The sequence below is a fragment of the Protopterus annectens genome, chromosome 12.part0 (genome assembly GCF_019279795.1).
Source record: "Protopterus annectens isolate FY-2018-M chromosome 12.part0, PAN1.0, whole genome shotgun sequence".
NCBI classification, from domain to species: domain Eukaryota; kingdom Metazoa; phylum Chordata; order Ceratodontiformes; family Protopteridae; genus Protopterus; species Protopterus annectens.
In genome coordinates, this window is record NC_056746.1 from 138,742,256 (window position 1) to 138,768,332 (window position 26,077).

Below are 26,077 nucleotides of genomic sequence, written 5' to 3' on the forward strand. Positions count from 1 at the left end.
CCCTGCAGAAGTCTTATTTTTACAGTGTAACAGTACAGTGTAGATAAGATTAGCTTATCATTCTGTGTCAGAGAAGATATTGTGATGTTGAAGTTTTTGAACAAATCCTTATTTGTTGATATGACAAATTAAGGATAATGTTATGATCAATAATACATACATGTTTGTCTTTTCGGCTTTTCCCAGTTAGGGGTCGCCACAGATGAACTTTGGTCCGCTAATGATTGGCAGTAGATTTTTATGGTGCCGAGTTGCCAGCCCGATGCCCAACCTTCAGCGAAGGCATGCCCATTCACGCATGTCTTTCGGAGGCCACTCGACCGCGGGGAGGACATGCAGACTCCGCACAGAAGGCACTCCAGTCAAGAATCGAACAGGAGAACCTCTTGCTGTGAGGCAACAGTGCTACCGCTGTACCACCGTGGCACTCCATGATCAATAATGCATACATACTGTTGACTTATGTCAGCTATGTTGTCATTAATGTGTACTGCAGAACTGAGAGTGAAGTGTACCTACCTGTCTTGTGTATATGAGACATGCACAGGATGGACAGTGAATCATTCATGGATCATCAGGTTACGATGATGGTATTTAAACCTTAATGAGTGGTACTGATTATTAGTAATAGTATGTGCTCATACATGGGCAATGTGCACTGTCAATACCAAGCAATACTTAATGTCCCAATACAGGAGGGATAAAAAACAATGAAGTATGTGTGACAAGGTTGTATGTGGTTGCATATCATTTGAATGTGTAAGTGCTGCAGTGCAGACCTAACTTTCCAGAATGAAGGGGTCAGTTAACCACACAGTTCACTGCATTTCACATGAGTACATTAAACAATCTCCATGTAATGAAGTGAAATAATCTAGTAGCAATAGTTTTTTGTTCTGAATCTCTTTTTAAAGCATAATGCTAAGAAATGGATTTGTGCAGATGTTGGCAAAGTGTTATCGCATGTGTGATTATACTTTGATGCGTTGAACTAGGACTATTAAGTACCAGTGTTTAGTGGTGTTCTGTGCCAAATTTTACAAAAATAAGAATCAGAGAGGAATCAGAGAGTAAATACTGTGATTTTGTATATTTATACTTTGATGTGTTGAACTCAGACACTAAAGTACCAGTGTTTAGTAGTGTTCAGTGCCAAAGTTTACACAAATAAGAATCAGAGAGGAAATATTATGATTTTGATTACGTTTACAACACGTCTGTTTTATCTTAACATGTTGCCTACATATACTCCGGATATTTTATTATTCCTTTTCATGTTATTTCCAAAGCTGAGTTCAAAAATGAAGTCTTGTGCTTGCCTTCCCCATTAGTGCGATGTGCACAGAGTTCTTGCTGAAAGAAAAAGTGAAAAGGTTTAATTTGATTTGCCTAATACAGTGCAAACAGGCTTAGCGGCAATGAGAGGCCGTCAGCACTCTGGACAGTACTTAGTGGAGAAAATCCACCTGTCAAGCTAGATTTCTCTGTCACACAAGCTGTAAACTCTCTGAGCTAAATAAAAGAGCAGGATTGGAGTCCAGTATGTGGATCATTTAACAAAGAGAATGTAATTATTATAACTTTTTATCTTGACTTTAGGATTGTCTATTATAAATATGTTCTCTGGCCAGATTGCATGAGTAAAGCTACTGAAATAATATTTTATTCCTTCTATATATTAGACATGCTTCAAAGGGAAATTCACATGTTAATTGGGTTTACAATGTGTTGTAAGGCAAAGACTCACCACATTTTTCAGTAACACCTGAAATGCTATTCAGCATCACTTACTACAGTTGTTAATTTCCAGACCTCGTGCAAATGCTGAGGACTGCAACTGATCAAACAGAAGGGGCTTAGACAGATATAAAGTCAACTCATTCACAGGAAATATACTTATAAAAACAGCAAGAGTTTCACCTAATGTTGGATTTGAACCATTGTCAAGAAGAAAAATTAAATTTACAAACTTGATCATTATCTCTGCACACTGCCAAGGAAATCGTACTTCACATATGTCAAAATCACACCTTTAAAGGACAGTGATAGCCTATTTATCCAATGGAAGATGTCGGTTTTATTCTTCAATAAAGTAATGGCAGGCAGACAAACAGACAATGCCAAAACATGAAATTTACATGCGTCAGCCTAATGAGTAGTCGACAGTACAAAGGGGTGAGAGAGAAGGGGTGAAGATAGACAGATATACAGACACATATGAAAGGGTGGAGTTATGGGTCATTAATGCACATATTTATGGTATGTCCTCAGTATTTCTCAGTCATGCTCTGTATCAGTAAGTGATGGCCCTCAGGACCAAGAAGCTGTAGGAGTGCAAAACCTGATGAAGACATGATTATAGTAAGGGTGGTTTACTAAATCTTCCTTATGATCATAGATGTGTTGGCAAATGCTTAACTGCACGAAACATAAGATATGTGTCATGAAACATATCATAGAAGTACAACATAACAGTAAAAATACTGTGATATACTTCTGGAATTGAACCCTTGATGCCATGGTCAAAAATGAATCTTCAGACAACTAATTTATATCAACACTCCACAGAGGATGTTGCACTTGATTCCATTCACTAGTCAGAGAATAGTTAAGTAACTGCTGCTAATGACTTCATTTTCTCTGCCATTGCTCTGTATTTCAGTAGCACAGCATGTTTAAGCACCTTTGTGCCAGGAGAACTGGACTAGTGCAGGTGATGGCAACAACTAAGCAGGTTTTGCCGTAGGATATGAACAGCCATTCACTGTCATTTGACATTGGTTTGTAATGGCAAACTCTGTGCAAAGGCTGAGGACAAAAAGTAAAGGCTTTCTTATGGGCCTTTCTGACTGTTTGTGTTGCATGTGATTCTATTTTTTGACCAGATAGAAAGGAGTTGATAGGAACATGATGAAATGGGAGACAAGTAGAGGGGAGTCCAGAATAGAATAATTTGCAGGAAGTTAGTGGGAGAGAACCATAGCTCTTCACATCTTCACATAATAAATGTAGAAGTGTAGGCAGAATTTGCTGAATTTGGATTGTCACCATGGCAAGGGTGGGTAATAGAATGATATTGTACAGCCAGTTGTACCAAATCAAATGTGTCAGGAAGATACACGGGTTTAGTGGAGAGCTATGTATGGGTATTTATTTTATTGTGGGACAGTTGCCTATTTGTTTTCTTTGAAAGAGAGAGGAATATTGAAAAAGGAGATTAGGAATGTGAATGTTGGGTAGGAAGGTTAGGAGAGAAAGCAGGTGCAGACATACAGGACAAACAAGACTGACAAGGATGGTGATGGACATAAAATGTTAGGGGACACCATGACTGGGGATAGGTAGGGGACATCAGGGGTGTACCCACATCCAGCCTGAGGACAGTGAGAATCTAGTCCTCACCTTCAGAACTGTCATCACTGTCTCCAGTATCAGTTTCCTGTCTCAGTGCTTGATGTGACATTGCTTGACAATGTAATGAAGCACCTTTTCTACACAGCTGATTTGGGCACCTAGGCCCCTCTCCATTTTGCCCTCCACCAGCCCTGTTAGCTCTTGGCAGGTGATAAAATGGTCACCTCCACTACTACTATTCCTGGAGGGTGCCAGTGCACCAGCTGTCAGGGCAGAGCTACCTGATAGCAATGGGGCAGGTAGCACAAGGGTTGTGGAGGCAACATTGACAGCTTGGAACCCTGAAGTGCTGGGTGTCAGTGCTGCAACCTGTGGAGGGATGGCAGGCTTTTCTGTAGTGGCTGGTCAACCTCTCTGTGCTGCATGTCAGTTTTTGTAAGCACAAATGTATAATAACAGAAAACGTTTAAAGCATATAAAACATCGCCCCCCCCCCTCAAAAAAAAAATGAGAGAGACGGGGTGGGATGAGATAAAAAAGACAGAGAATTAGCTCCATGGCATATCACATGACTATATAAATTCATAAAATAAATAGTTATGATTATCCAGTCTGTACACCTTTGCCACACCCAGGTATGATGGGACGGTCTTACGCTATTGCACCATTAATCACACTGCTATGATGTCATAAATACAGCTATGTATTACAGTATTGCTGTACTGCATACAATTACCATACGTATTAGGCTTATAATAAGACCTGATGCATGTACACCCCATGCCTCTGTGACGTGAGTTAACCTCTCTAGTTGTGCCTCCCTGTTCGCTGCAATGTCTTCAGAAGCTGTACAACAGGGAACAAGAGAAGAGACATGAAAGCATACTGAGTAACAGTCTTGGCTGGGTCCTGTATTCTATATCACTTAAGACAGATGGGTCATTATACTTCCACAACTGTGAGAGATTTCCACAGTTCTAAACTCATCTTCCCATTAACTAAAGAGGTCCTTCTGGTGCTGTTTCAGGTCACTGTAGTGGTGATGACAGTTCTATCCAGTGTGTGGTATGCCAGGTGCATTACTGACAGCCTTGGCTAATCTGTTGCAAGCCTCAATTTTATACTGAGACCCAGTCTAGTCCTCTTGCAGCAGCCTACAGCTGTAGCTCTTCACAAGGAGTGCCACAAAAATCATGGACTCCTCAACACCCTGTCTTTGTGTTCTAAATTCAGCACCATCATCTCCTGCACCAGCCATGCCTGCAGAAGTCAAGGAGCAACTCTAAGTCTGAATTGGCACCAAATTCCAATCTAGCTAGTGTGCAAACACGCACAACCATGCCGGTTGCATCTGCATGATGGTAAGCACAGAGAGGCATTTGCAAACAGAGGACAGTATTTTATCAAACAGCACTGAAGGTGTGAAACATGACAGTGACATTTGCCATTTGTGATGCTCAACCTATTCACACTTTTTTAGATGGTCAACACTGACATGTTTAATGACTTGGCTCATTATCCTTGGTGTTTTGCAGGTTAAACAAGATGATTTGGCACATAACTTACTGGAATTACACACTGTAAAAAGTTAGCTGACCAATGTGGGAATCAAACCTAAGGAAGACATAACAGAAATTTTGGTCAAGGTAATTATTTGTCAGTGCTACAGAAGAACTTCATTTCAACTCTGTTCAGTACAGATAAACTGTATTCAGTATGAATGGAGGCATATTTCAGATAAGCCTGTATGTGTGTGACTTACTGAAAGTCCAGTGAACTGCATTCCCATGAAAGAGACTGTAAATGTATGTCAGATGGACAGACTTTCGTGAGATGATCAATACAGGCTGGGGTATGATACATACAGGCTTCACTACACATATTGTCATTTCTTGCAAGAAACCAGATTATGATAGCCATTTGCGTATAGTACTACCTTCCTAATCAAAGTGTTGTTAGAAATTGTATTCTGACGTCCTTTGAAAAAATAATTGCTCTTGGGATTTGAACCCTGGATCACCCATGTTGCATTTCTAAAATCAGTGCACTTATACTTATTTATTATTTATTTATTGATATTTGATTACTGGGAAAGTCCAACTGGGTAGAAGTCCATTTTCAGAGGAGGCCCAGGAAGAAAAGCTCCAAATTATTACAAACTATTTTAAAAACAATAATTTTACAATCTTCAAAAATACAACAAAAACATGCACAGTTTAAATAATTGTAATGAATTAGACATAATATAAAATGGTTAAAATTCGATACAAGGCATATGACAATCATTTAATATTTAAAGAAATTTTAGACAGCTTGGAGAGAAATTAAAGGTAAGTTAGTGTAATACAAATAAGAATTGCAATATGAAGTGATGGAAAGCAGGCTTACGGTATACTTAGAAAATCAGAGAAGCGAATTAGCAGTAAGGAAGTAAGTGAAGAAGGGAGAGTAAGGAGGTATAAGGAATGAAAAGGCATGTGTTCACATTTAGGGATATAGGTTATCCTGGTTTTGAGCAAGAACAGAGCCGGATTTTAGTTGGGACGTTTTTCAGAGTGATTTTAAAAGATAGGAGAGTGGGAATAGACCTGATGGACACAGATAAGGAGTTCCAGTCCTTAGCAACCTTGCACCAGTATAGACAATTCACAGTAGATTTGCTAGATTTACAGACAGGAGTTTTTGGTCACTGAACTGCAATGGCCGACTGGAAATATAGTTTTGTTGAATGTTTTTAGTGCTGGACAGGCAGATGGATACTGGATAATTTTATAGATGGTAAGGTACTTTGTGCCCAAAGACAGTTATACCGCAGCTGGATGTTCTGCATTCCGCACTGTCCAGAGTACTGATGTCCACATTGCCGCTAAGCCTATTTGCGCTACAGAAGGCTTCATAAATAAAATTCTTTGCTTTTTTTCTTTAAACATGTAAGCTTGATTGCACACAGCTCAGCAGTGAGCACGTGCAAAAGACAAGAAATAGAAAAAAGCACATGAATTTCTGATGAAAGTAAGTGATAACTCTGGAGTAATGATTTCCACATTACCTTCGTGCTTTATGGATATTAACCACAGAGGAACTCTGTTAAGGTGCCAAAGTCACTGCATTTATAGCTTCTAACACAGAAACATGTATACAGCATTTGTACAGCACTCACTAGTAATAGCATGCAGCTGTAACAAAACTGTTTTCGCTAATGAAGATTGCAGAAATGAGAGCGTTCACTCCTTTCTTCAGCTATGAGCCCTGTTTAAGATCTGCTAAGCACATAGCTCTCAACCTTCCATCTCCAAAATGAGGAACACCAGCCCTCATAATGTGGAACAAAGGGGCAAAATGTGGAACACATACTAATGGCTTACTAACAACTTCAACTAGGAAGGTCATAGGATGGTTAAAATATGCTGGTTTTACTTATAAAGAAGATCCTTTAATGAATTAATATGATTAATTTCTATTTTCCATGGATTTCACTTAAAAAAATTCTTAACACTGAATGAGTGACAGACTCTTTCAATGTGGAACTTTGAGGAACTTCGAGGAACATGAAATGTTTAGGACCCCAAATGAGGTAAGTTCCTCGTAATGAGGTACACTTGAGAGGTATGGGCCTAAGCAGTGCTGCCATTATGCAGGCAAAAAATATATATAACAAGTTATAGTGCACACAACAAAACGCATGCATGCTGCAATTTCAAATCAGCTGCAACCGTTATAACCAGCATGTGGTTTCAAGCTTGATTCAAACCACTCATCCTCTTTCCTATTTCTTTAAATTCACTTCATTTACACTGTTTGCTACAGTGATACTTAGGTGAGATGTAGAATTTCTTCTCTTATTGCTGTTCGGAGTGCTGTAGCAAAGCGCACCTCTGCCACTCTAAAATGTGCTACTGATGGAAAGAGAAATTAAACTGTATCTTGGGCATTGCACTTTGAAATGCTACCAGTAAATATTGTGCTTTGATAAAACCCGCACAGATGTGGAACAGTTCCCTGTTCAGCAGCTTGTTAAGCCAATCACCCACATAGGCTGAGGCATCTACCTGCTTGATAGCTAAAAAGGCAAAACCAGTAAAATCAACACAAGTCCCACAATGTTTGGCAAGAACACTGTTACTATCAGCATGTTGAATACTATATACATATTAGTAGATTCATTTATTCAAAGCATTGTCTGTTTTGCCTATGTAAAACATGGTCGGACATAGCATGCAAAATACACTACTCTCTCAGATAAACAATTGAATCCACCACTTTTACCCTCCTTACTGATTGTCTGAAAAATCGGATCATTATAATCAATCTCAGTGAACTGGCACTGTTTACATCTACCACATTTCCTGGTGATGTTTCTAATTGCATCTATAGTGCCAGTGAGAGGCTTCTTCAGTAAATTCTTCATATTAAATTTGTTTTTGTACATAAAAGTAGGTACTATTTTGCTCAATTTCCTAGCGTCATTGTGGCACTGAAAAATCTCCCAGTTCTTCCAAATAATGTCTTCTATATTTTTGACATCAATGGTGTACTGTAACTCCTTATTATGACTAGCATCATGAGACACAGTATAGCCACTGCTAAATTCCTGGCCACCACAAAGATTTTATTTTGTAATGGGGTGTTAGATCATGGTTTTCTGTTGTACAGTAGTTATAAGACATTAGACAGGCTAAAGAATAAAATAGGCCCCAGAAATGATGTTTCATTTATGCATACATTTTAGAAAAGCAGAAACAAAGAATCTTCCACTGAATGTTAAATTGCTGAAATAGTTTCTCAAAGGAAGATTGCAGACAGTTCTTGTTATGTTCCTTTTTTCAACGGAAAGATATAATCTTGTCAGCTACAGAATGTTCTTTGACCAAGATTAGAAAAAGTAAATAAATTACTGGACTGAAGCAATATAATATATTGTGTTCAGAATAGCAGTTCAGTTAAGGTTCGTAAGTTTATTCGACCTGTTACTTCAGAAGAGATATCTAACACTCGAGCATGAGTACAGAAAACAGGTCATCTAGAAACTATGTCAGTTTATGTTGTTCAGGACAATCAGAATACAACGTACAGCAACTTGAATTGTTTATCAGTACTGTTAATGGAGACAGTATTCGGATATTGTAAACATCTAATAAAACCTTATTAAATGAACTACAGTGTTTGGAAAATTCATTCTTAAAAGTGCACAAGACTTGGTCCGTAAGGGAGAGACTGACACCTATTCAGCATGAGCTTGGGTAATTAAGACTTTCATTTTTCAGTCTCCTTGCATACAGTGTTTCCAGCTAACTATGGTACAGTACAGTATTATCAAATCTTACAGGGGCATAGATGGCTTTCCTCTTTTCCCATATTTCATGATGAAGCTTGTTCAACAAATCGGTAGGATATTCACATTTCTTAAACATGTTTTTAAGAAAATCGAACTCTCTTAGACATTCGTTGTCATCGGACTTCAATCTAGAAATTCTAATGAATTGACGCTTCACCATCTCTCTGTTTTGGTGAGATGGATGACAACTTGCAAAAAAATAAAGAATTACAGAATGTAGGTTTTCTGTAAATTCTAGTCTCAAATCCACCTACAAAAGACAGTGAAATCTCAATGTCTAAGTAATTCACCTTGTCCTTGTTCACCATATAAGTGAACTGCAAAAAGTCTCTAAGTCTTTCTAACTCTCTCAAAAAATCAGCAAACTGTTTTTCATTGACCTTACAAATAATAAGCAGATCAGCCAGGTATCTGAATTACCCAACACATTTTTTTCCAGTGAGGGCATTTTAAAAATCATATCCAACTCCCATTTTAGGAGCACTGTGTTTGCAAATATGGGGGCACAAGCAGCCCCCATAGCCACACCTAGCTTTTGCTTGAAAAATTCCCCATTAAAGGTTAAAAAGTTATTTAAAACCATTTTCATCAGCTCTTGCAAGAGAGCTACCTGTGTTGAAGTCATACTACCATGTCTGGAAATCATATCCCCAAACCACAACAACAGACATTTTTCATGGGGAATAACTGAAAATAAACTTTTAATATCACAAGTAGTGAACACAAATTGATTGATATTGTTCACTAAGTGAAGTTTGTTAAGCAAGTCCAAGGAGTCTTTCACAATGTGGCAAAAATCCATCAAAATGTTCTTAAGCTTGAAATCTATGTACTTGGCCAATAGTTCAGTACATGACCCACCTGCTACAACTATTGATCTTAAAGGTGGATCATCCAAATTAAAATGAATCTTCGGGATGCTGAAAATTGTAGGTACAATTGGATAGGACACATTCAGATAGCCATATAACTCTTGAGATATCACATCAAAAAGTAAAAAAATTGTCCATAACCACCTTGATGCCTCTGTAGGAAATATTAATCTCATTCAAAGAGACAGCACTGTACACATTATATTCTATATATTCTATATTCTATATTAAATGTGATTAATATGCATGAGAGAATTTGTGATAGGGGCCTATGTAATTTCTTGAGTCCGAAAAGGCATGGTAATTTTCACAATCTTACCAAGCAGGATAGAGCTGTATTGAATTGTATTAGATTCAGGGATGATATTAGGTGTATGAAACCTGATAAGGAGGGTGGTCTCGTAATCATGTATACTCATTACTATTCAGGGTGGATGTGCAATCTACTGTAAGATAATGTTTACAGTGCTGTCTCGTTGAATGAGATCAATATTGCCTACAGAGGCATTACAGTGGTTCTGGACGAGTTTTTACTTTTTGATGTGATATCTCAAGTGTTATATGATTATCTGAGGGTGCCCTGTTCAATTATACCTAAAATTTTTGGCATCCCGAAGATTCATTCTAATTTGGATGACCCACCATTAAGGCCAATTGTTGCAGCAGGTGGGTCATGTACTGAACTGTTGGCCAAGTACATAGATTTCAAGCTTAAGAAGATTTTGATGGATTTCCGTACATTATGAAAGACTCCAGGGACTTGCTTAATAAACTTCACTTAGAGAACAATATCAATCAATGTGTGTTTGCTACTTGTGATATTAAAAGTTTATTTTCAGTTATTACCCACGAAGAAGGTCTGTTTTGGTTTAGGGATATGATTTCCAGACATGGCAATATGACTTCAACAGAGGTAGATGTCTTGCAATTGTTGATGGAAATGGTTTTAAATAACAGCTTTTTAACCTTAATAGGGAATTTTTCAAGTAAAAGCTAGGTGTGGCTATGGTGGCTGCTTGCGCCCCCATATTTGCGAACACATTGCTCCTAAAATGGGAGTTGGATATAGTTTTTAAAATGCCCTCCTTTGAAAAATGTGTTGGGTACTTCAGATACCCGGATGATCTGCTTATTATTTGGAAGGGCAATGATGACCAGTTTGCTGATTTTTTGAGAGAGTTGTAAGAACCTACAGACTTTTTGTAGTTAACTTATACGGTGACTAAGGACAAGGTGAATTACTTACACATTGAGATTTCATGGTCTTTTGTATGTGGATTTAAGACTACAATTTACTAAAAACCTATATTCTGTAAATCTCTCTTATTTTTTACAAGTTGTCATCCATCCCACCCAAAGAGAGAGACCATGAAGTGTCATTTCATTAGAATTTCTAGATTGACATCCGATGACAACGAATGTCTAAGAGAGTTTGATTTTCTAAAAAACATTTTTAAGGAACATGGATATCCTACCAATTTGTTGAACAAGCTTCATCATGAGATTTGGGAAAAGAGGAAAGACTCTATGCCCCTATTATAAAATGCAGTCTTTGTGGTAGCCAGGAATGTAACAGTGGCTACACTGTGTCTCATTACACTAGTCATAATATGGTGCTACATTACACCGTGGATGTCAAAAATATAGAAGGCATTATTCTGAAGAACTAGGACATTTTTCAGTGCCACGATGACTCTAGGAAATTGAGCAATATAGTACCTACTTTTACATACCAAAACAAATTTAATATCAAGAATTTACTGCAGAAGCCTCTCATTGCCACTACAGATGCATTTATAAACATCACCAGGAAATGTGATAGATGTAAACAATACCAGTCCATTGAGACTGATTATAATGGTCCAATTTTTCAGACAATCAATAAGGAGGGTAAAGGTGGTAGATTCAATTGTTAATCCGAGAAAGTAGAGTATTCTGCGCAATTTGTCTGATGCTCCATGTTTTACATAGGCAAAACGGACAATGCTTTGAATAAACAAATCTACTAATATGTATATAGTATTCAACATGCTGATAGTAAGAGTGCTCTTGCCAAACATTCTGGGACTTGTGTTGATTTTACTGGTTTTGCCTTTTCAGCTATCGAGCAGGTAGATGCTTCAGCCTATGTGGGTGATTGGCGTAACAAACTGCTGAACAGGGAACTGCATTGGCAGCTCAAGCTGGATGCTACACATCCGCCAGGCTTGAATAAAAAGTTTCATTACATAGTGAACTTAAGAAACAAGCGAGCAAGTTGTAAATCTATTACTTGCTATTCTTGTATATTTTATCCTTTCACCATTCTTAGTGCTTGAGGGTGTTTCAAATGTAATACAGTGGTGATTATTCCTACTCCCTATGTGGGAGACCAGGGTTCAATTCCCTGATGATGGGTAAAGTATTATTTCAGTTTTAGCAAATTTTTTTTTTATAAATTTATGCTTATAATTAATGAAGGGGTATTGGTAGGCATGCCTTTTTGCATACAACAGGTAATGTGAGTGAAAAATGTTATTTGTAGGTCTGCATAACTTTGACTGATGGTTCTGATGATGTCAATCCATTAAGACAAAGTGCTCAACTGTCCGGTGTTATGTTGAATAGTTTGTTTTTTGGTAAGTTTTACAATGGTTTTCAAAATAAACATGGAATTTTGGTGCCCTTGTGCTGGAACTGACCGCTGGATTCTGTTGTTTCTTGACTGATTGTGTATTCAGTGCTCAGGCTTTTTTTTCAGTTTAAAAATGGTGTAAAGTAGCTGAAACATTTTTTGTGTGGAGAAACTATATTTATTTACCTTTGTGGAGTTGTCATGGTGTTTTAAAGTGTTTTTTACTGTGTGTTCTATCAAAAACATAACTGCTGTGAACTGTTAGTATTTACTGGCATTTGCTGCTTGTCTTCCCAGAAAAAGAGGCACTATTTTTGGCTTTACCATGGAAGAGACTACTGGTCCCATGGTCGGTCCATCTTCTAGCCACAAAAAGGCAAAGTTAAGCAAACAGTCTTTGCCACCACAGCAGGCTAGCAGTTTGCTTCAGCTGCAGGTGGGTGACTCTGCTATGGCCATTTGATGTATCTCAGTCAGTCATCTTTTATTCTGGATCCCTTTGGTGTTGCGCCTATAGCCACTGTGAAGTACCCTCAGTAGGAAAGAGAGTGTTACTCCTGCCAATCCTGGAAGAGGGAACAGGGAAGATTGGCCTGTTGTATCAGAATGTTGTGCCCATCCCTGGGGAAGTTGCTGCCACCATTAATAAGATGGTTTGCCCCAATTTTTCCTGTCAAAAAGAAAACTAAGCATGCATCTGCTTCTCCTCGATTTTCTTTGGATATGAGTAGTTTACTCAGCCTGGCTCAAGGTTTAATTCAGGATGTTAATCCTTCTTGTAAAGTAGTTTCTGGTGAAAGAAAGAGGGGTTCTTCACTTCCTGAAGATATTCAAGTTTCTGAATCTGAACAGGAAGATGCAGGGACAGATGCAGTTTTTTTCCCTCAGATTTCTGATTCAGACTCAAAGGAAACCCAGTTTCTGATTCTCCCTTTAGGGAGGTTCTCTTTCTCTGAGACTATTAGGTTCATAGGTTCATTGGTACATATATACTAAGCTAATGACCACCGGGGCATTTATAAGCCTAGCCACACAACCCAGCTGTTTCCCTAAATGTCATGGGTGTCTATTAGGATTGCTAGAATATACCAATATTTTCAGTGGGAGAGCACGGAGGTTTCTCAGTCCCTCAGAAAATGATATGTGCTGTTACAGAAGGATTTTACAGAACATACACCAATTCCTCCTGTTATGTCTGCTTAAGAGGATGTCTGAAGATTCAGAAGGAATACCTCAAGATCATTTTGGTGACCCTCTTCTGGCCCAGGCAACCGTATTTTGTCCTTCTTTTGGAAATGGCCAGGGGCAATTACCACAAGCTTCCTTACAGAGTGGATCTAATCACACAAGAACAGTGGTGCTTGATGCAGACAAACATCAATCAACTTCAATTGACCACCTGGATGATGGGGGTCTTAATTCCTTTTAGGCACTTGTTTACTGAGGATGTGCAGCTACTAATGGAGGCAAGATAGCCTGCTACTAGAACATCATATATTAGCAAATGGAAAGGGTTTTCTAGTTAGTGCCATATGTGAGCATATTAGTTCTTTAAACATTTACCTTGTCATATGCCATGTGGGCATCTCTCCATTTCTGCATTCCTTCTGGTGTCGCACAGGGCTTACTCATGTTATCCAACTCTCTGGAGAAAGTTTCACTCTAAGGTCAGCTGTGTCTTGTACATCTTTTTCTTTACTGGCATTTTTGTGCATATGTTTTGATCCCATACTCTGACCTATACCAGTGATCCAGGCTCTCATTGCTGTGGAGGAAGTCCTCTTTTATCTTCTGGTCATCTGGTCTTGTTACCCTCCTCCGTTGCACTTTCATCCCTGGCTGCATCATCATGAATAGTTACAAACAGTTACAAGATTACAGTTACAGTTACAGGATTTTTTTTTGCTTCATCCTCTGACTGAGAGTCTCCTCTGTTTCTCTTCCTTTCAGTGGGTTAAGTCAGAGAGGAAAGTTAATGCCAGGGTCTTATTGCCTGTGTAGAGTCATAGCTTCTTTCTTATTCTGAATTGCCATTATCTTTCCTGTGCAATCTATAAATCTGCCATCTTCTTCTTGGGATCTAAGCATTGCTTTGCCATTTCCACCATGTTGCTAACACTGCCAGAGAAACAATCCAAGCTAGTGGTCTGGGTTTAAGTAGACCTGCTCTGGCACCAGAGCCGATCATAGTCAAACAGGGCCCTTGGCAGGGTAATGGATTGGGGCCTTGCCCCCCCCACCCCGGCATCCATTCCAGTATCCTATTACTTGGCTATTTCTCCCCAGTAACCATAAGCACATACCGTCTTCTTCTTTACTTCTACAATGATTGCAGATATTTGGATTTAATTTAAAGTTTTTATTTCAAATTTTATAGCACAAACATTGATAGACATTTGCTAAACAAAAGAATACAGTCTCACAATGAAATCAGACTTAGCATTAACAGTAGCTTTCTCTGTCCTTGAAACGTACAGTCATTGAAATGGCATTGAAACCCACATTCAAAGAAAATGCATCTGGCCAGTGGTGGATTAAGTTTATCTTTGGGCTGTTTTCAAATTATAGGGCCCCTGCACACATTTTTAGGACCATGCATACATGCATGTTTTCTTTGATTCACCTTCCTGATTGTATTAAATTATATTCCTTGTATAATACAGCATCAGTTGTTGTGTTGCAGTTTTGAACATTTTTCTAATAAGAAATGGAACAAAATGTGTAAACCAATAATGACAAAACTACCCAATTCAGAACATTTCTATCATAAAAGGCCACTCCGACTTCTGTCATTGCAATCCATCAATATCACTCAATAAGCACAATCCCTAAAGAAGTAAGAGTCACCTGAATAATTTCACATTAAAGAGATCTTTAACTAATGAAGAGGTTACTGCTGGCTAACAACTTTACATTTCAGTGCTTCATCTACAAAATCAGCTCCTGCTGCCACTGAAGAATAACCAGCCCATGTAAAAAATGCTAAGCTGGTAATATTGCAATAGGGAATACCTGACAATCATCTCATCCAAATGAAGAAACAAGAGTGTAGCACCCCCATCCCCCCTTAAATAACACCACAGTATTTGTATTTCATGTACATGGTGTGGGAGTAGAACCAACAGCCTTCTGCACCAAAGCCATGTACGCAACCTGTTGTGCTACTACCAGTGCTTTTAAAGTTGATAGCAGTAACACTGATGGCCATTTGCTAAACAAAACAGTTGCGCATTGAAGATGGACTTAGCATGAGCAACAGTAAATATCTCTTCCTTTAAAACTCACAATTCCTTGAAAATGCACTGAAACTCCATTCCTTGAAAATTCACTGAGGCTCAAAGAAAATGCACTGAAACTTAAATTCCTTGAAAATGCAATGAAACTCACATTCCTTGAATATGCATCCCTGATAACTAAGTGAGCAAACCTAAGCAAGTTAATTAATTAATCTGGCAGCTGAACTTGAAGCATTTTGCACACACACACACACACACACACACACACACACACACACACACACACACACACACACACACACACACACACATGCACACCCCTTCTCTATACACTTACTGAAGGGGCTCACTCGCTTGACCCTTGCGGAGTTGTTCTTCTCCAAATTTGAATTCTGTGTGAGCAGAAGCGTCAGGAAGGGAAGAGAAACTTAAGTGTAAATATGTGCCACATGTGTGTTTTGACACACGCAGAAAAAAAGGGAAGACAAAGCCAAGTGTGCATGTGTGACGCACACAGTGTGGCCATGTGCATATTGTAACACACAGTGTGCATCCTTAAAGAAAAAAATATTATTATGTTTTTTTTTAGTTAAAATAAAATGTTGTGGGCATCCCCCGGCCAGTGCCTGCCCAGTCAGCACACACAGTACTTTGCAGCTGCATACACTTAACCATGCCTGCCACCTACTTAGTCAGCTTTTCTAGATCATTCCTTAAAGTCCTTCAAAATACTCCAATGCTGTTTCCATATTTGTATCATCAGCAAACAGGTAGATCCTTTTCTCTCACACCTCACATTTATTTATTTTTATTTTATTTTACATTTGTTTACCGGGATAGTCTGACTGGACACAGGTCCATTTACAGCAGAGGCCTGGGGCGAAAAGCTCCACAATTAGATTAACATCATCAAGGTAATGCAAACAATCATATAACAGTGATAATTGAGGTAGGTACAGAGATAAAAAGTCTCATAAAATCCAGTCTAAACAATAAACAATACATCAGCAGTAAGTGAGCAAATTTACAAAGATAAAGAGTCTCATACATCAAAGCTTTAACACTGATTAGTGAAATGGGATAAATTAATAGAAAAATCATATGATTAGACATGACATATTTTGCAAATTTCAAGTTGACAGTAAGATACCTAACTGTAGCATATTTACAGTAGAGATAGCAGGAAGGAAGGTGTATAGTGTGCTGAGATTGTGAGCTTCATGTGGTGCATGGACATAGCCATGTATTCATAACATGTGATTTGAGAGCATTTTTGAAATGTGTGTTAGTGGGGGAAGAGGTCAGAGAAAGGGGGAGGGTATTCCAAGATCTAGCTATGGCATGAGAAAAAAGAACTTTCACTGAGTTGTTTTAAGCTTTAGAGATGCAGAGGAGGGGTTTCTCAGTAGATTGCAGAGGACGATTAGTTCTGTATGGAAAGTGTAACTGGCTTAGTGCTGTTTTTTTTTTCAGGATGTCTGACAGTAGTAAAGGCAATGATTAGCTGGTGGTAATTGAGTAGCTGGGGAAGTTCTAACCATTGTAGTTCCCTTAGAGATTGGCAGTGATGGGTTCTGAAGGTGGAGTTGTTAGCAAACTTGGCAATTTTATTGTAACATGATTCAAGTCTGGTGAGATCAAGTTTTCTGACTTGGGTAAGAATTGACGCGGCATACATTAGAGTGGAGAGTAGATGGGTTTGGGCTAGAGTGATCCGTGCCTGTTCTGGGAGGAATTGTTTATGCCTATATAAGGTTCCCATTTTTTGTGGACCTTTTTATGGTTTGTGAGATATTCACATTGAAGAGTAGGTTACTGTCAATTTCTACACCGAAGAGTTTGGTATGGTCAGAGGGATATATTATGGTACCATTTTTGGAAGAGATTAAAAAGGATAGGGGGTAGGTATAGATTTGTTGGGGGTGAAAAGTAGCAATTTTGTTTTATTGGGGTTTAGGATTAGTTGGATATCAGTAATCCAACGTTTTACTTATACATGCACATATGTCCAGTAATCCAACTTTCTACTTATACATACACATATGTCTATGACAAACGTATTCAAAATTACTGGACCTAGGATACCTTCCTGCAGCTCTGAACTATGCCCTTTCCTAATTCCTGACATTGATCCTCTCACCAGAACTCTCTGCTTCAATCATGCAACTATCCAGTTGTCAGCCTCAGTTCTAGCCCCAAATCTTCCAATTTTTATATGAACCTCCTCTGTGGGGCTGAGTCAAAGGCCTGTCTGAGGTCCAGATGTACCATTTCTGCTGGTAATCCTTTGTCAAGTTTTCCTATCACAAAGTCATAAAACTAGAGCAGGTTTCACTGAGAATCCATGACCTTTCCAATGTATATATATCACATAACCGATGACTACTGACGAAACGTAAATAGTTTTAAGATATATTCAATATACTTGTCCAAAGCACATTTATAATTCAAAAATATGATGGAATATTTGCAAAGCACATGTTGTTTTCATTTAACAAATTACACTAAAAAGTAAGAACAAGCTACATAATACCAGAACAGATAAAATGGTGATTTCATGCCAGTTTTACTGTTACACACTACAGCATTGATTATACAGTGCTTGCCGTTACCGAAAATGTTTAGTATTGAAAGGAGCAATAACCTTTTCCATGCATCAACATATCACAAGGATAATTAGCAACTAAAACATTCATAAGTGGAAGAGGAATTAGCAGTTGTACAGAAATTACATGAAACTGTAGAGCATTTATAGATCAGTTGTAGACAAGTTGTAGCTTACATCTCATGCCTGAACCATAAGAAGTAGTACATCTCAGCTGGATACAGTGCTAGCCATTCATTTTATTCAGTGTAAGAAACTTCTCTGTGTGGAAGATTTTCAGTCCATATATCTCTAGTTAATCACTGTATATTAATCAGATCAGACAATCGTAGTAGAAGTAGCAAACTTAAACTCATCTTAAGTCAAAACAAAACAAAACAAAAAATAATAATAGAAAATATATAATTGTACAGCATTACTAAGTATTCGAAAGTAATCCAAGCAAGGCAGGCAGTCTCTTTCCAGTCGAAACCCACTACACTTGTTTAGTGGGTTGTTTTGAGACTTCAGGGATACCACGGAGATTACTTGTTTTGTTCCATTCATTTTATTCATTACACCCTGCTCATCAGAATTTACTAATCACGCACTGAGTGAACAGCCTAGGTCTAGGGAAGTAAATATGGACACAGAGATGATTGGATAATGGTGCTGAAGAAATCAATGGATAGGCATTAAGGGAGGACAGGAGATTGCTGCTAAGCTAATAAGAAAGAAAAACAAAATGTAAAACTGCAAGATTCGATCCCTGGAGTTAAGACACTCATTTGTTTTACCTTCTTGGATGAAATTCTGCAGCTGGCTCTAAAACAGTATAGACATGTCCTTAGAAACATTTGGTCAGTATGGTGAGTAATTAGTAATTTTGCCTGTCAACTTCAAGGCATAGAGTTCATTTATGGCCTTTGGTTGTTGTTTCTGTAGAATTTACCTATTTTTTCATGTTGACTTTGTTTTTTTAGACACTCCATTTTTTCTAGTGTATCCCAAAGACATGGCGATTGGTTACTCTAATAAAACACTTATTTTTAGATTTGGTATGTGGAGGTTTTAACTCTGGGTCTCCATTCTAAGGAAGTCCATGACATAATGGGACTAACCCAGTAAAATATAACATAAGAAACATTTGCTGATATTTTCTCTAAGTCTTCATTTTTGTTGGCTGTTATAACAATGTATTTCTTTTTGCTGCAGGAGGAACAGATGAGGCATAAAGATGATCGAATAAAACTTACCAATGAAATACTTAGTGGTATCAAACTCCTGAAATTTTATGTCTGGGAGAAGGCATTTAAAGAAAAACTGTTAGGCATCCGACAAATGGAGCTTCATTCATTAAAGAAATCTCAGATTCTCTTCTCTCTCTCTTTGACATCATTTCACTCCTCGACTTTTCTGGTAAGTCAAGTTTACTTTTTTCAGAGTTTCTTCTTGATCTCTGCTCATTACCCATGAAAAAAGGTAATATAGTATATCAGTAAGGGCCAAAGGCAAACCATGATGTGTGGACTAAATCCCCTATTTCTTTTCAGGAAATATCTTGTACACTTTTCATTTATTTATTTATTTAATGCACTGTGTTGACTGAGTTAATTCTGTTAAGTGTCCTTTTTAAGAGGAGACCAAGATTGGAAAGTTCCATACTTAGATTGTGATATATATTTGAAATGTGTTACATGCAGGTAAACAACATGAGGAATAAAAAAGATCAACCCCTGGATTCAATAAACTCTGTGCAAGAATAGGACTATATATAGGCGTAGTTTATGTCCATATAGCACAGCAGCGCACCTTGCATATTCATGAAGGCACTCTGCTGTTCTACCTATACGGACATGAACCGTGAACGAGTGCAGGAGGAGTGTCCAAGTAGTGCACGGACATTGAACATGCCCCCTGCACTCAGAAAGTGCCATACAGCACTTTCTAAATTGATCTGGCATAATATTAGAGATTTACTCTAATATTATGCCAATATTTCAGTGTCTGTGGACACTGAAATGAAATAAATGAACATTTCAGTGCCCACGGGCACTGAAATAAACACACAACAAGAAAGCAATGCAGGGTGTGTGTGACAGGTTCTGTGACATAGCCCCTGCATTGCCAAAGTTTTATTTCAAATTTTATAGCACAAACATTGATAGACATTTGCTAAACAAAAGAATACAGTCTCACAATGAAATCAGACTTAGCATTAACAGTAGCTTTCTCTGTCCTTGAAACGTACAGTCATTGAAATGGCATTGAAACCCACATTCAAAGAAAATGCATCTGGCCAGTGGTGGATTAAGTTTATCTTTGGGCTGTTTTCAAATTATAGGGCCCCTGCACACATTTTTAGGACCATGCATACATGCATGTTTTCTTTGATTCACCTTCCTGATTGTATTAAATTATATTCCTTGTATAATACAGCATCAGTTGTTAGAGTGTGTTGCAGTTTTGAACATTTTTCTAATAAGAAATGGAACAAAATGTGTAAACCAATAATGACAAAACTACCCAATTCAGAACATTTCTATCATAAAAGGCCACTCCGACTTCTGTCATTGCAATCCATCAATATCACTCAATAAGCACAATCTCTAAAGAAGTAAGAGTCACCTGAATAATTTCACATTAAAGAGATCTTTAACTAATGAAGAGGTTACTGCTGGCTAACAACTTTACATTTCAGTGCTTCATCTACAAAATCAGCTCCTGCTGCCACTGAAGAATAAACAGCCCATGTAAAAAATGCTAAGCTGGTAATATTGCAATAGGGAATACCTGACAATCATCTCATCCAATTGAAGAAACAAGAGTGTAGCACCCCCATCCCCCCTTAAATAACACCACAGTATTTGTATTTCATGTACATGGTGTGGGAGTAGAACCAACAGCCTTCTGCACCAAAGCCATGTACGCAACCTGTTGTGCTACTACCAGTGCTTTTAAAGTTGATAGCAGTAACACTGATGGCCATTTGCTAAACAAAACAGTTGCGCATTGAAGATGGACTTAGCATGAGCAACAGTAAATATCTCTTCCTTTAAAACTCACAATTCCTTGAAAATGCACTGAAACTCCATTCCTTGAAAATTCACTGAGGCTCAAAGAAAATGCACTGAAACTTAAATTCCTTGAAAATGCAATGAAACTCACATTCCTTGAATATGCATCCCTGATAACTAAGTGAGCAAACCTGAGCAAGTTAATTAACTAATCTGGCAGCTGAACTTGCACACACACACACACACACACACACACACACACACACACACACACACACACACACACACACACACACACACACACACACACACATGCACACCCCTTCTCTATACACTTACTGAAGGGGCTCACTCGCTTGACCCTTGCGGAGTTGTTCTTCTCCAAATTTGAATTTTGTGTGAGCAGAAGCGTCAGGAAGGGAAGAGAAACTTAAGTGTAAATATGTGCCACATGTGTGTTTTGACACACGCAGAAAAAAAGGGAAGACAAAGCCAAGTGTGCATGTGTGACACACACAGTGTGGCCATGTGCATATTGTAACACACAGTGTGCATCCTTAAAGAAAAAATATTATTATGTTTTTTTAGTTAAAATAAAATGTTGTGGGCATCCCCCGGCCAGTGCCTGCCCAGTCAGCACACACAGTACTTTGCAGCTGCATACACTTAACCATGCCTGCCACCTACTTAGTCAGCTTTTCTAGATCGTTCCTTAAAGTCCTTCAAAATACTCCAATGCTGTTTCCATATTTGTATCATCAGCAAACAGGTAGATCCTTTTCTTTCACACCTCACATTTATTTATTTTTATTTTATTTTACATTTGTTTACCGGGATAGTCTGACTGGACACAGGTCCATTTACAGCAGAGGCCTGGGGCGAAAAGCTCCACAATTAAATTAACATCATCAAGGTAATGCAAACAATCATATAACAGTGATAATTGAGGTAGGTACAGAGATAAAAAGTCTCATAAAATCCAGTCTAAACAATAAACAATACATCAGCAGTAAGTGAGCAAATTTACAAAGATAAAGAGTCTCATACATAAAAGCTTTAACACTGATTAGTGAAATGGGATAAATTAATAGAAAAATCATATGATTAGACATGACATATTTTGCAAATTTCAAGTTGACAGTAAGATACCTAACTGTAGCATATTTACAGTAGAGATAGCAGGAAGGAAGGTGTATAGTGTGCTGAGATTGTGAGCTTCATGTGGTGCATGGACATAGCCATGTATTCATAACATGTGATTTGAGAGCATTTTTGAAATGTGTGTTAGTGGGGGAAGAGGTCAGAGAAAGGGGGAGGGTATTCCAAGATCTAGCTATGGCATGAGAAAAAAGAACTTTCACTGAGTTGTTTTAAGCTTTAGAGATGCAGAGGAGGGGTTTCTCAGTAGATTGCAGAGGACGATTAGTTCTGTATGGAAAGTGTAACTGGCTTAGTGCTGTTTTTTTTTTCAGGATGTCTGACAGTAGTAAAGGCAATGATTAGCTGGTGGTAATTGAGTAGCTGGGGAAGTTCTAACCATTGTAGTTCCCTTAGAGATTGGCAGTGATGGGTTCTGAAGGTGGAGTTGTTAGCAAACTTGGCAATTTTATTGTAACATGATTCAAGTCTGGTGAGATCAAGTTTTCTGACTTGGGTAAGAATTGACCCGGCATACATTAGAGTGGAGAGTAGATGGGTTTGGGCTAGAGTGATCCGTGCCTGTTCTGGGAGGAATTGTTTATGCCTATATAAGGTTCCCATTTTTTGTGGACCTTTTTATGGTTTGTGAGATATTCACATTGAAGAGTAGGTTACTGTCAATTTCTACACCGAAGAGTTTGGTATGGTCAGAGGGATATATTATGGTACCATTTTTGGAAGAGATTAAAAAGGATAGGGGGTAGGTATAGATTTGCTGGGGGTGAAAAGTAGCAATTTTGTCTTATTGGGGTTTAGGATTAGTTGGATATCAGTAATCCAACGTTTTACTTATACATGCACATATGTCCAGTAATCCAACTTTCTACTTATACATACACATATGTCTATGACAAACGTATTCAAAATTACTGGACCTAGGATACCTTCCTGCAGCTCTGAACTATGCCCTTTCCTAATTCCTGACACTGATCCTCTCACCAGAACTCTCTGCTTCAATCATGCAACTATCCAGTTGTCAGCCTCAGTTCTAGCCCCAAATCTTCCAATTTTTTATGAACCTCCTCTGTGGGGCTGAGTCAAAGGCCTGTCTGAAGTCCAGATGTACCATTTCTGCTGGTAATCCTTTGTCAAGTTTTCCTATCACAAAGTCATAAAACTAGAGCAGGTTTCACTGAGAATCCATGACCTTTCCAATGTATATATATCACATAACCGATGACTACTGACGAAACGTAAATAGTTTTAAGATATATTCAATATACTTGTCCAAAGCACATTTATAATTCAAAAATATGATGGAATATTTGCAAAGCACATGTTGTTTTCATTTAACAAATTACACTAAAAAGTAAGAACAAGCTACATAATACCAGAACAGATAAAATGGTGATTTCATGCCAGTTTTACTGTTACACACTATAGCATTGATTATACAGTGCTTGCCGTTACCGAAAATGTTTAGTATTGAAAGGAGCAATAACCTTTTCCATGCATCAACATATCACAAGGATAATTAGCAACTAAAACATTCATAAGTGGAAGAGGAATTAGCAGTTGTACAGAAATTACATGAAACTGTAGAGCATTTATAGATCAGTTGTAGACACGTTGTAGCTTACATCTCATGCCTGAACCATAAGAAGTAGTACATCTCAGCTGGATACAGTGCTAGCCATTCATTTTATTCAGTGTAAGAAACTTCTCTGTGTGGAAGATTTTCAGTCCATATATCTCTAGTTAATCACTGTATATTAATCAGATCAGACAATCGTAGTAGAAGTAGCAAACTTAAACTCGTCTTAAGTCAAAACAAAACAAAACAAAAATAATAATAGAAAATATATAATTGTACAGCATTGCTAAGTATTCGAAAGTAATCCAAGCAAGGCAGGCAGTCTGTTTCCAGTGAAACCCACTACACTTGTTTAGTGGGTTGTTTTGAACTTCAGGGATACCACGGAGATTACTTGTTTTGTTCCATTCATTTTATTCATTACACCCTGCTCATCAGAATTTACTAATCACGCACTGAGTGAACAGCCTAGGTCTAGGGAAGTAAATATGGACACAGAGATGATTGGATAATGGTGCTGAAGAAATCAATGGATAGGCATTAAGGGAGGACAGGAGATTGCTGCTAAGCTAATAAGAAAGAAAAACAAAATGTAAAACTGCATGATTCGATCCCTGGAGTTAAGACACTCATTTGTTTTACCTTCTTGAATGAAATTCTGCAGCTGGCTCTAAAACAGTATAGACATGTCCTTAGAAACATTTGGTCAGTATGGTGAGTAATTAGTAATTTTGCCTGTCAACTTCAAGGCATAGAGTTCATTTATGGCCTTTGGTTGTTGTTTCTGTAGAATTTACCTATTTTTTCATGTTGACTTTGTTTTTTTAGACACTCCATTTTTTCTAGTGTATCCCAAAGACATGGCGATTGGTTACTCTAATAAAACACTTATTTTTAGATTTGGTATGTGGAGGTTTTAACTCTGGGTCTCCATTCTAAGGAAGTCCATGACATAATGGGACTAACCCAGTAAAATATAACATAAGAAACATTTGCTGATATTTTCTCTAAGTCTTCATTTTTGTTGGCTGTTATAACAATGTATTTCTTTTTGCTGCAGGAGGAACAGATGAGGCATAAAGATGATCGAATAAAACTTACCAATGAAATACTTAGTGGTATCAAACTCCTGAAATTTTATGTCTGGGAGAAGGCATTTAAAGAAAAACTGTTAGGCATCCGACAAATGGAGCTTCATTCATTAAAGAAATCTCAGATTCTCTTCTCTCTCTCTTTGACATCATTTCACTCCTCGACTTTTCTGGTAAGTCAAGTTTACTTTTTTCAGAGTTTCTTCTTGATCTCTGCTCATTACCCATGATAAAGGTAATATAGTATATCAGTAAGGGCCAAAGGCAAACCATGATGTGTGGACTAAATCCCCTATTTCTTTTCAGGAAATATCTTGTACACTTTTCATTTATTTATTTATTTAATGCACTGTGTTGACTGAGTTAATTCTGTTAAGTGTCCTTTTTAAGAGGAGACCAAGATTGGAAAGTTCCATACTTAGATTGTGATATATATTTGAAATGTGTTACATGCAGGTAAACAACATGAGGAATAAAAAAGATCAACCCCTGGATTCAATAAACTCTGTGCAAGAATAGGACTATATATAGGCGTAGTTTATGTCCATATAGCACAGCAGCGCACCTTGCATATTCATGAAGGCACTCTGCTGTTCTACCTATACGGACATGAACCGTGAACGAGTGCAGGTGGAGTGTCCAAGTAGTGCACGGACATTGAACATGCCCCCTGCACTCAGAAAGTGCCATACAGCACTTTCTAAATTGATCTGGCATAATATTAGAGATTTACTCTAATATTATGCCAATATTTCAGTGTCTGTGGACACTGAAATGAAATAAATGAACATTTCAGTGCCCACGGGCACTGAAATAAACACACAACAAGAAAGCAATGCAGGGTGTGTGTGACAGGTTCTGTGACATACCCCCTGCATTGCCAAAGTGCCGTATGACACCTCCACAAACTGCTGAAGCAGGAAATGTGTGCAAATGCACAAATAATGGGGGTTAAATCCCTCAAAAAGGGATACAACACACATATTGCCCACTAAACTTAGACAGTTGATAGAAAATAGGTCATTAGCATGAATTACCAAAGGGTAGAAGTCTGAAAGCAAATGTATGCTAATATTCCCTGACAGCAGTGCATGTGGACAAAGGCACAAATAATGGGGGGGGGACAATAAAATAGGGACACGTCTGAAAAATTGTCCTCACACACTTAGAAAGTTGATGGAAAACAAGATATATATTAGCAGGAGTCCCTGAAGGATAGAAGCCTGAAAGGCAAATGAAT

General features: G+C 38.0%; 1 protein-coding gene across 1 annotated transcript in view; it reads left to right on the top strand.

Moving 5' to 3' along the window:
• Positions 1-26,077, top strand: part of LOC122816398 (multidrug resistance-associated protein 1-like) — a 786,965-nt gene that overhangs the window by 467,093 nt on the left and 293,795 nt on the right. Inside the window, exon 12 of the mRNA XM_044089156.1 lies at positions 19,211-19,414. Within this exon, the coding sequence (XP_043945091.1) occupies positions 19,211-19,414 (204 nt within the window). The remainder of the gene's footprint in view (positions 1-19,210; positions 19,415-26,077) is intronic.